Source organism: Chaetodon auriga, chromosome 21, assembly GCF_051107435.1.
Source record: "Chaetodon auriga isolate fChaAug3 chromosome 21, fChaAug3.hap1, whole genome shotgun sequence".
NCBI classification, from domain to species: domain Eukaryota; kingdom Metazoa; phylum Chordata; class Actinopteri; order Chaetodontiformes; family Chaetodontidae; genus Chaetodon; species Chaetodon auriga.
In genome coordinates, this window is record NC_135094.1 from 19,193,554 (window position 1) to 19,206,024 (window position 12,471).

At 39.4% G+C, this 12,471-nt stretch overlaps 1 protein-coding gene across 4 annotated transcripts in view; it reads left to right on the forward strand.

Moving 5' to 3' along the window:
- Window positions 1-12,471, forward strand: part of LOC143339827 (E3 ubiquitin-protein ligase HECW1-like) — an 85,585-nt gene that overhangs the window by 18,387 nt on the left and 54,727 nt on the right. For all 4 annotated transcript variants that reach the window (XM_076761315.1, XM_076761312.1, XM_076761314.1 and 1 more), the window contains 3 exons: window positions 178-499; window positions 3,311-3,418; window positions 9,409-9,503. In XM_076761315.1, the coding sequence (XP_076617430.1) occupies window positions 178-499; window positions 3,311-3,418; window positions 9,409-9,503 (525 nt within the window). The remainder of the gene's footprint in view (window positions 1-177; window positions 500-3,310; window positions 3,419-9,408; window positions 9,504-12,471) is intronic.

A 12,471-nucleotide genomic window follows, 5' to 3' on the forward strand; every position in this document is an offset into this window, starting at 1 on the left:
CAAAATATACAAATAAGCGAACTTTCACTGTTTACCGGAAGAAAGTTGGCTAATTAGCGATGAAATCCAACATAAACACAAAGTAGTGCATTCTCCTTTTGATTTTCTTTGTGCTCAGAACAAAATCTTTTAACTCTTTGTTTGGCTGAAAGCTTCTTGCTTTGTTTTCTCTTGTAGAACTTGTACCAGAATCGGTTCTTGGGCCTGGCGGCCATGGCCTCCCCGACCCGCAGCAGCCAGACCCGCCAGCGCTGTAAGGATGCGGTTCGTCACAGCTATGGCCCAGAGACATACGCTGTCAATGGTCTGAACCAGGAGGCCTTCATGCTGGGGCTGTCACGATCCACCAGCGACACTGATCTGGTCTCCCCAGATGCTCGCTCCACCCTCACCATCAGCTCCTCCCACTACACCATAGGCCAATCTGAAGATCTGGTGATCACATGGGACATCAAGGAGGAAGTGGATGCTGGAGACTGGATCGGAATGTATCTTGTTGGTAAGTGAGACATGACATCATGACACTGAATGTTAGTTTTATTAATACAAGATGAATGATAATCATATATACTGTATATTTAATGACCTCAGCCTCAAGCATTATATCATATATGCAACATTAAAATAAGCACTGCTTGTTTCTTCTGAAGTATTCAGAAGAAACAAGCAGTTGGGTTCTAAGTCAAAAGGATTAAGGATGAGGTTTGGAAAACATCCCTCCAGTATTTTTCTAGCTAGAAGACAGCCAGAAAATGTGGATAAGAGAAGCCTCACCTCCCTCACATTTTCCACTGCAGGTATTCACATCGGGGAAGATACAAGATAGTTTGGCTTTGGAAATACGGGCCCTGTGCAGGACCTTAAATTGTAACACATAGTGATGGGCACAGAGGGCTGTTTAATTAACCATCTTAAAGTAATTGAACCCCATATATCTTCTGACGGTGAAGGGTTTAAATCCTGCTCCCAGGCATTCTTAATTTTGTCGAGAGGGGCATGTCTTATACCTGCCACCTTACCATAGATAGCAGGAATTAAACCTTTGTGTGATGGGTATAAACTGAGAGACACATCAGCAGTGCTCCATCAGGTACTTCTGGGAAATTCTGTATTTATCAAGTGGAGAATGTGTCTGGTTTGCAGATATTTGAAAGAATGAGTGTTTAGTAGGTTGAACCATTCAGAATATTGTCCAATTGATGCCAAACTCAATAAATAGGTCTTTACAATGCTTAATACCTCTTCCATGCCATTCATGGAATACACATTCAAGTTCAGAGATTTGGAAGAAATTGTTGGTTCTGAAAGTGTGACCAAAAGTCGACACATATCAGCTGCCCAAAAATAAAGGCAGAAATTAGGCAATGCCTAGGGCTTGACGATAAAATGATAACGATATGTCTCGCAATAGACACGTAATAAATATCAATAAAAAATGCGTTCGATAGAACATTCGATAAATTTCTTTTTTTCGTCAGAAGAAACCGGAAGTTGCGAAGCAAGGTTGGTTGCATGAACAAAGGCACTCGCTCTCAGATAACCGAGCAACGTAGGGAGTAATCACTGATAACTGGGAGTGACACGCTAACAACCAATCATGTAACAGTGTCAAGTTTGGTTGTGCCATCTCGTTGTCTCGTATTTGATTCTTCGCGAGGAGTTATATAAGTAGAAAGGGAGCGCTGCAGCGAGCGAAGAAATTGTCGATAAAGCAGGGAACATCAGCTCCATAGTATCGTAGTTTTTTGGATTTTGTAAGTTGGACCGTAGTCAGACCAATGTGGTCTGAAAAGTATGCAGGACCGTCGTCCCCACCAAGACCGGTCAATACCACAAACTTGTTTTATCACCTTAGCCGCGTTCACCCTATGGAACGCAGCCATATTCGCCAACGTCCAACAACATCCGTACCGCAGCAGCACCACACAAGCAGCGGACCACCATGCAGAGGTGCTCTGCTTCAGTGCCTTAAGACAAATCATCTAAAAGGCACAAAGGCATAACGGAGACAGTGACATACCATATAGCTAAAGACATGCTTCCGCTGAGCTGTTACTGTCTATCATGTTTGTTTTTTTGTATGTTACAGATGTCAAGTCTACCTCAGTTTCTGCTTTGTTTACAAAACGCTGCACATATTTGAAAACATTCTATTCACCAGAAGGTGAATCAGCTTGTGAACTTCCTGGCACTAAACCTGCAGAAAAAAAGTTCTCAGGTTTCTTTATGTTTACATTTTTACACTTTTATTTACATTTATTATTTGAGTGTTTTCCATGGTCGTGTTGACATTTCCTTTCATTTCTGCCTTGATAGCTGAGGGGATTATAATCAGAGGAAGGTTAAATTCAAAATAATAATGTTTAAATTTAATATATTTTTCTCCTGGTCCTTATTTTAAATAGGTCATAAAAATATCAATAATTATCGATATCGACCGATATAAAACACTTATATCGTGATACAGTTTTCAGCCATATCGCCCAGCCCTAGCATTGCCATATCTTCATCACGTATAGATTTTTGAAGACTTTATTAAATTGATTTCATGTGCATTTCCATTTGTGAGACAATGTAACTGAATTCATAGTGAGGCAACAAAGGATTTAGGAATGAAGGTTGGTGTAAGTTGAGAAAGGTATAAAATGAATTAATTAATCAGTTGACCTTGATTCTCCCCTGTGAACCAGATTTGGTTGAATGTAGTGTTTAACAAGCTAAAAGAAGTGTCAGAAAGTCTCTCAGGGTTGGTCCTGTAGCACAGAAATAACTTCCGCTGTTAAGTTAGCGTTGGTCATCGTCTTTTTTCCCGAATGTGCCGGTGTTTCAGGCCATCTTGAGGCATATGTGGAAAATAGCAGAAATAAAGGGGGCAAAAGTGAAAAAGATAAAAGTAGCAGGAGCACCCATTTGTTGCTTCTACTCCAACCAAGTACATTGCGCTTAGTGCCTCTGCTCTTTGTGTCTGAAGGTTCTTGTTATCAAAGCACATCTACACCACTGAATATGTTCCATTGTTGAAACTCCTCTACACCGGAGCCAGCAGCAACGTGACATTCACTGGCAAGCATATAGTCATAATGGCACGTAGTCATTATGCAGATGCATCAACATGTCACAGTGTTGTCAATATAGACATGATGATATGTCACAATTTCACACTAAGACTCAGACTGATTATGATATGATAATTAGTAGGGAAATTACATTTTTACATTTTTACATGGAGACTCCATTGTATATTTCTCTAAAGTAAAGTGTTATGGGAGTAGCACTGTTGGAGTACCATCAATGTAATCTCTCTTCCCAGATGAGGCTTTGTCTGAGAACTTTCTGGACTACAAGAACCGCGGCATCAACGGATCTCACAAAGGACAGATTGTTTGGAAAATTGACTCCAACTCCCACTTCAGTGACTGTAAGTAACGAAAACTCTCTCTTATTCTGTTTTGTTTTCTTTTGTTTGTCTTTTGAGCAAGAAACTGTTAAAGCAATTGTGCCTCTTCATGCAAGCTGTTTTACAGTGAATGTTTTACCCTTTTCAACCACTTGTATGTAACCTGTCAAATCAGCGTATGCTTATTCTTAAACCATCAAAATCAAACTGCTTGTGCATTGTGCTTATCAATTACAGTCATATTGTTCCATGAAACATGCAGATATTTAGTAACTCTGCTTAAAGGTACTCTGTGGACACTGGCACAGTGCAGCTGAAGAACAGTAATGGGATGTAAGAAGCAGCACTAAAATATACTGTAGTTTGGTTCCCTTTGTCAGGACTAAACACAACACGATGATTTCATATTCACACTGACCTATTATAGACAAACCAAGAGGAGTAAGCGCAAAGCTGCATGGACATGTAATGGAGTTGACAGTCCTGGTGGTCCTGCATCATTAGTGCTACGTGGACCCACAGAGAGAAATCTGATAATTCTGGTGATGGACAGTCAATGTGCACTTTACTTTGCCTGATGTGTTAATATACTGTATGGTAGCTTGTGTCATAAAGAGCACACCAGGAAATAAGTGGTGAGGAGTAAACAAAGTTTCACAGACAGCTCTCAGACCAGCCTAAACAAACCACACAGGTTGACACACCAGTGTTTGTTTGAACAGCAGGTTATGGGTGAAACCCGCAGTTACACTCAGTATGTGGTTAAATATAAGTGCTCAGACCAGGTTTTCCCTGGACCTTTTTGAAACAGAGCTGGCAACGGCTCAGTTGTACACAGCATGTGATCAAATATAAGTGGTGAAACAGGCTTTTCCTTGGATTGTTTTTGAGACAAAGATGACAGGTTCTGGAGAACATGCATGGCATACACAGTTTGTGCACACCTTTAGAGTGCTGTGTGCTTAAGTGAAAATATCACAAAATCTCTATTGAGTACCAGCTTGAGGGGACTGAAAAGGACAAATGGGCACAGAGCCTGATGGAAAAAGTCAAGACATGAATGACGAAGGAAAAGAGCTTTCCACATATCAACATATGGGTCACGTGATATGGAAGCTACTGAAAAAAATGAAGAATTTTGTAAAAAAAAATATATATTTTTTTTAAAATAGGGAAAATAAGTTACAAAAAAATACAATAAAAAGGTGTGTCCAGTGTAGTAATTCAATTCAGTATTGATTTGGAGTCACTGGGAGGCTACTGAAAAAAATGCAGTTGTTATTTTTGATTCAAAGTAAAAAGATGCTGCTCTGGAGTGAATGTTTGTCAAATATCCAACTTAAAACTGACTTCACTGCGGGGAACTTACTGCTGCTTCTGACCTGATCAGTCAAAAAGGCCACTGAAGTTCAATAGTGCTCATTGTTTCTGTTACTTAAAGTGGAAGCAAACAACTTTTCGACCTCCCAGCCCTTTTGCTGGTGCTGTCATAAAGACAACCGGATTGCTTTTGGTCTTCTTCATAGCCAAGCACCTGTCAGTAACACAAGACACATTGTATTTGTTTTAAAATTTCCATGAAGAAACGGACAACACAAAGAGCTTAAGTGTCATTATTGTATATGCAGTAATAACATAGTTAGACTACTGGATGGATGGAAGATCAAGTGTTCCTTTATAGCTTAAGAAAAGTCTCTTGCCTCTTAAGCTAAAAAAATTTAAAAACCCTCTTGGATGAGCTGGAAAATGTGTTGTCGAAAAGATGAAAACAGTGCTGTCATTCTGAGCTCATGAAAGGTATGTGGTACGCATAGGACAGCAACTCTACAACCATATGATGATCTATTATATTTAATATACTCTAATAATACCGTATAACTATCCAACAGTAGCATATATAAAATAATTCAAATTAGCTCAGCCTTGAATATCTACGGCAGTAAAGTACAAAATACACATTGAAAGAGCAGTAATATTAATCCAGAAACATAGTGAAACACTGACACTTACTTTTCTATGTAATGAGTACTTTTACTTTGATATGCCAAGTTAATTTGGCTGATAATATATACTTTTGCTTCAGTAATCTACTTAAGGATCTGAATACTTCTTTGACCACTGTTCGTATGTCCACCATCCATCACGACTACCTCCGTGTGACTCTAGTGTGGTACATAAATGCGTTTCATTCAATCAAAGAGGCATTTTCTCTGAACTGTATCGACCACAATTAAGTAATATACTAACAGTTTAGTCATCTACAAATAAGACAGGGTTACGCTTTGTGAACCTGACAGATCAACAGAAGCAGCATTGCATGCTGTGTGTCCATGGACAGATGCACTTACTGAGCCTGTATACAAGAGGAGGTTGCTCTCCACTCCCTACATCCACTCACATGAGGCAGCAATGGTTGGATGTGGATGTGCATGTGGTCAGGATTACATTTTTTACATTCAAAGATGTCTTACATCATTGAAAACTTTGGGGCTGTATGCGCAGTCAGATGTTCTGTTGAAACATTGTAAACAAGGAGGAGTTTTGGCCAAATGGGAGGGCAGCCTCCGTCACACCCACCTACCTGGTGTGTTTGAACTCCATATTGAGGCTGTCTTACTGAAGATCACGTAATGACCACTGAGTTAGATAAGGCAGGACAAACCCTGGTCATAATGACAGTACAGTCACGACTTGTCTCCACTTTAGTGCCTAGTCATTGTCACTGCAGTGTTTTCATATTCTGTCTCAAAGAACAAAGTGGATTGAGCCTACAAACCCGCACACTGCTGAAGCTGCAAGCACCAGCCTCTGGAAAAGTAACTGGGTAGCTCACAGAGGCACATCATTAGAAGGAGGGAGAGGAAGAGAATGGGTGCAGGGAGACAGTCACAAATGTTCAGCAATCTCTGTGATTAGGAACACAGCGAATTGTGTGTGTACGAGTGGGACTAAGTGGATCCACACATAAAACAGAATACATTTATCAGTGTAAAGCCGTCCAGGTGCTTCCTCTGTAGGTGGAGGTGGCTTTCCAGAAGCTTTAGGGTTTATAGGACTGGAGTTGTTATGCTAAACTATTCATCCTTCCCCCAAGCATTTACTCTTGTCAGCATGGAAGAGTCCCTTAAACAGCAATCAAACCATATAATATTTAAAATAATGCAGCTGCTTTCACTGTTACAACTACACCACCATCAATAAAATAGTCTATAGAGTATAATACTGTGCTGCTGCTACTTTTACTAATAGAAATACATCAGCTTGTTAATGTGCCAGGAATCTGATTGAACAAAGGCCCTCCAGCAGGTCGCAACATCACTGTCAGATAAAAAAAAAGCTTGTTTCCCCTGTTGGTTTTCCGTTTAAAGATATGCAGCAGAGCCTGACGTGACAGATACAGTCCATAGTAAAAAGAAAAGAACACCTGTCACAGTCATAGGAGGTTTTTATGCCTCTGAAATGGCAACAGTCATGGACAGAGGCATTATGCTTTCAGGTTGTCCATCTGTGTGTCTGTCCGTCCGTCCCATTCTCATGAATGTGATGTCTCAGGAATGCCTTGAGGGAATTTCTTCAAATTTTGCGCACACTCAAGGATCAACTGATTGGTCATCAAAGGTCACTGTGACAACCACCATAAGAACAACATCACTGCGACATCATAATGTTCTGCAAAAACTCTTTTCTCGCCATTATTCAGTGCTATGAGAGATTGTGACCATATTTCACATTTGGTCAAATTCAGTATCTGACCAAAATTGATGACACTCACCTTGGGTGTCCTTCAAATTGTGGTGATTATAAAGATCTTCTGTTGAAGATGAAGATTTTGAAAATGTGTGTGAAGCATCCACGTTTTACAATGGTAGCTTCTTTATAGCAACATCAATATTTGAAGAATTGTAGTTCCACCACAAGCTCATTGGTTCTGCTGATGTTGAGCTTCAGGTGATTGTTGTTGCACCATGTGATGAAGCTCTCTATCAGTCCTCCGGACTCCTCTGGAAAAACAGTCTGTAAGTGAAGACAGCATGTTTCTACCTGGATTTACACATGTCAATACAGTGATAACTTCCATTTCACCAAAAAATATACGAAATACCTTTGATTAAATTCCTCTTCACTGGATGTAAATGCAACTCGATTGGTTGACAGAGGCAAACAACCACAACACAGTAATTCTAGTTGGTAATGCAAAGCTGTATATACTACTAATTTGTGCAGGACAACAGTACAGTTGTCTTTTGTTACGTTCCATGACGGAAGAAAAACATTTATTTTTAGTTTCCAATACATGGCCAGTGTCGCCATTTCAAATGACAGACTATATGTGCAAGATATCACTTTCCTCTCTCTGGCTGAGACTGTTGTCCTCTACCTTTGATTTATGAAAGCCCTCTTAGAATCCTTTAAGTGATGCCAAAAAATGCATTGTCACTTAGCTAAAACCAAATTCTTAGTTTCCATAAAGATGGCATCTTCAGCATACAAGATTTACACCCCAGCAGAATAGTGTACAACCCAGAAAATGCCAGGAAATATTGTGAACTGATGCATGTGGCAAGTCGCATAAAATGTTGATATTCAACACATCAGTAAAATGTTCACTGACAAAGTATTTCATTTGTTTTTCACCAAAATATCCCATCAGCTTATACAATATCGACTCGTAGTTACATTTCACTGTTCTGTTCAGGCACTCACAGCACTTCCAAGTCTTGTATGCTCACCATCCATCTGACCACCGCCTGACAACTTTTGTGCGGTACATAAATGTACAATAGCACTTTATTCACTCCAAACATAATCCAAGCAGCAGCTATGCTTCACAGCACACCATGATTGGGAAAACGCTTAAATAATTTGTTAAGGTCATTTCAAGGAGACAGGGTTGCCCCATGCTCTAGTTGTTACAATGATGATTGCCTTTAAAGACTAAAAGCAGCTAACCGAGCTGCAGTTACATCTCGCACCAGCTGTTCTTACTGTCCATCTTTTCTCCAGTCAGTTTACTTCATTTTGTCACCAGCATGTACAGCAATAGGAGCCTTGTCTGTGTTGCCCTTCTCACTGTTGTCTAATGAGGTTTTCTATGTACGTGTTCCTTATTCCCATTTAAGGGTACTCAAACTAAACGACTTTAGCTGTTTTCATAATGACTACATTTTTGCCTCCCTCTTTGTCAGATGCTTTGGTCAGACCACAGGCATACTTGTGTCCATTCGATCACTTGAATGCAGTGTTGCGATGTGTTCCCCTTTTTCTGAGTCTGCCTGCCAAGCAAGCAGAAAAACATGGAGTTTTACTATGACCTTAATCTCCTCCTGTCCCCCAAGCGGTATGCTTATTTGCCCTACTGCCCCTGTTTTCCAAAAGACTATGAACCAGAAATCAGCTATCACTGAAGTCTTCATAAAAATGTGAAGTCACTTAATGATAAAAAGGTTTATATTTTCCTTTACCTCTAATTTCTTTTTCTTGAACTGATCAAAATATTAAAAACTGAAGACATGTAATGTTTTATATTCATCGTGAAGAAACAATAGTGTACCATTTAAAATTTGTATTTAGTTCTATCAGTCATTCAGAACTGACAATAGTGTTTTGTTTATTAGATATTTAATTGTTAATTCCATACCCACACATACAGTGCGTATACACCATACTTGTATGTACATTTCTGTTTCTTTTTCTTTTTTTCCTGTTGACTTTTTAAATACATGTACACAAGTGCATATACAGATTATTCCCAACTATCAACAGTGCAGTTCCAATGAGCATGATGGCATGGGACATAAAGCAGGAAGTCACTGCTGAATCTGAATGTAAACAAATGAGGCCTGTAAATCTACAAAAAACATTTAAAATACTATGATGAAGTCACCACCATCAATCATCAGTTTTGTTGTGTAACAGGCACTCCACAGTAATGTGGGGGCAGATTCAGTGTTGGTGGAAGGGAATTAATTAATTCTTGTTTGATTTTCTCTCCATCTGTGTGTCCTCCTCAGCTGAGACCCAGGTCTGCTTCAGGTACTATCACGGTGTCACCGGAGCACTGAGGGCAACCACACCCAGTGTAACTGTCAAGAATGGCGCAGCACCTGTGAGTCTCACCACACCTCACAGCTTTATTTTAACATGTGCATGGAACTTTTTGAGATTTGTGGGATTAAGTGGTCACTCAGTAGCCCAGCGTCTTCATTCCTGTTCACTTCAGTCAGTCATGTCAGTCAGCCTTAGTGGTGAGGAAGCTAATTTGTAGTTGCAGCTTTCCAGGCTACAAGCTACTCCTGAAGTCACTATGCTGCAGCGACAACTCTGATGAAAGTGCGGCACTTTACTAGAATCCACAGAGTGTATTTCAGTCACAATTCCACATGGTTGTACATTTGGATTTGGCAGAAAAAGGCTCTGCTCTTTGAGAGAACTTTCAAAGAATCCAAGTAGCAAGGAGCATTCTGCTGAGAGTCAGTCCCTTAGGATATGTCTTGAATATATGTGGGATAATATATGAAAAAAATATTAAAAAATGAATATATATATATACTGTATATATGACATGAGCAGGAGGTTGGGGTGGTGTTAGAATATCAGCAGAGTAACAGTAAACTGACAGGTTATAAAGGCTGACTAAAACACTTGATTGATTGATACTGGTCAGCTGCTAGCTGAATGTACCATACATCAATAAGATAATGATATTGGGACACTTTGCTCCATACACTGACAGTCAGTGATCAGTCCTACACACACACCAAACGTCCCAAATCCAGAGAATCAACTGTGACGTTGATGCCAGTCATAAAGACTCTGCTCCAAAAAAAAAAATAAATAACTAAATACATAATAATAATAATAATAATAATAATAATAATAATAATGAGATAATAATTGCAAAGGCTTTATTTAATTGCAAAGTTATTGCATAAAGAATCTGTTACATTTTTGGCAGAACCAGTAAAATTATTCTTTTAATCCTCCCATTGTCTGTGAAAGGCAGATAACTGACTGAGGTAAAAGATGACTGACATTTTTTTTATCAAATTTGTACTGTAAAGAAAGTAAGAGCAAAATTGCTTGTTTAAAGATCTACTACTAAAGATCTACTCTACTACGTAAAATTCAGAGGTAATGCACATATATACACAAGGACGCAAATATATAGAAGTATTAAATTAAAGAGTAGGCAACAAAACAAAATGCATTCTCAAAGTCCAACATGCCAATGACCACAAGTTACATGACAGGCCAACATGTATGATAGCACACACACTGGTAACAAGAAAAGTCTACTAGCCGAGCCAAATGTATTTCTATCTGGGGCCCGCAAGTTTGAAAGCATGGCCACCTCTGAGCTTCTCCTGAGTCCAGGGGAAGACCAGAAGTGACTGTCAGAGGACCTGAGGGTTCTTGATGGGATGTAAAGGATTAAAAGGTCAGATAAGTAAGAGGGAGCCAATCTACGAAGTGCTTTAACAACAAGTAATAAGACTTTAAAATGGACTCTAAAACAGACAGGGAGGCAGTGGAGGCAGGCAAGTATGGGGACATATGGTTTTCACTTGTGGGGTACCAAGCAACAGTGTACACTCCCATGTACAAGGGAATACAGTAGTCAAGGTGAGAGGTAGTAAAAACATGGATTACTTATTCAGAATCTTGGAATAATAAGAAGGGTTTTACTGTTTGCTAAGGCTGGTGGTTGGAAAATGTAGCCTCTCACCACAGAATAGTCACCATAGTGAGGCATAATTCTCTGGTTTCTGAAATAAAGCACAAAGAAACAAATGCATGCATGTCTGTGAGTTGTTACTGATAGTCGGCATTGACTAAAAGCATTTAGGACTGTAGACTGAGATTGGCATCCTCTCTGTTTGACTGTGGACATACTAAACATCAACAGCTTCAGTAACCGCTATTGGTATAATACGATGTTGAAACCACATCAATTGTGTTCACCATAATGCAGGGCAAGCTAGCTAGGCTAGTCAGTTAGCTTAATACTTTGTAACAGGATAATTACTGAAATGAGTCTTTATCAATGCACCTATAGAATAAATACACTTAACATTGACTAGACAGTGCAACATCATGCAGTACAAAGAGATAATCAAGTTATTGTGTGATATGAACCTTACAGCAGTAATATTAAAATTTACATAATCAGTTATCATTTATTTGTGTTCTCACTTGTCAAGACACATGAAGGTTGCCATCAGTTAGTTTTTCATTGACCTTTTAGGGCTTTGGGTGAACTGACCCTTAAGCAAAGTGAAGAAAATGTTGTGTCCACCACTAACAAGTGACATGAATAACCTTTTCCATGTAAATGAAAATCGCGGTGTACCATATGACAGCTGTTGTTGTTATTTCCTATTGTGGGTTTGGCCTCAGCCATCCTGCCTGCTGTGGGATGTCACTATCCATGTTAGATGGATCAGTAAGTCCCACATCTAAATGTAATGTAGTGTAGTGGTGTTAATCACCTTCACTTAATGCAGTGCTTGTCAAACATTTGCACGTATTTTGATAATTTGACATACCACATACAACCCATCATGATAATAACTTTTGCTGTTTAAAGCAAAATGAATATATTGAATTGGAAGAGAAACAAAGAGGATGCAACAAAATTGAATTGAGCTTGTTTTTTATTCTGTTTCTCAAAATATGTGGTAGAGCGCAATCATTCCTGAGCTTTTTATCATCTAGAGAAAATAAGACATCACAATGTCCTCCTATCCCACTACATGGTGCAAAACATAGCCTGCTGCTGGAGACATGGATTTGAAACTACACTGTCCCAGTGTTGCTGGGAAACATAGTTAAACCAGTATTGTTGGGACACTGAGTGTAGCTACGGCTCCACAACATTAGTAAGCAGACAAGAATTTCTGAGAATTTGAAAGTTTTGAATGCACTTAATTCAGCTATGACCAGGACTGGAAAGCAGAGGGAATTGGGCGTTCCAACTTCAGAGAAAACATGAAAAAGTCACAGGAGAGTTTGGAGAAATCGGCTGCATACAGGCCTCCCTATTGGAGCTGAGTGGCTGTGGATAGAAAATCTAG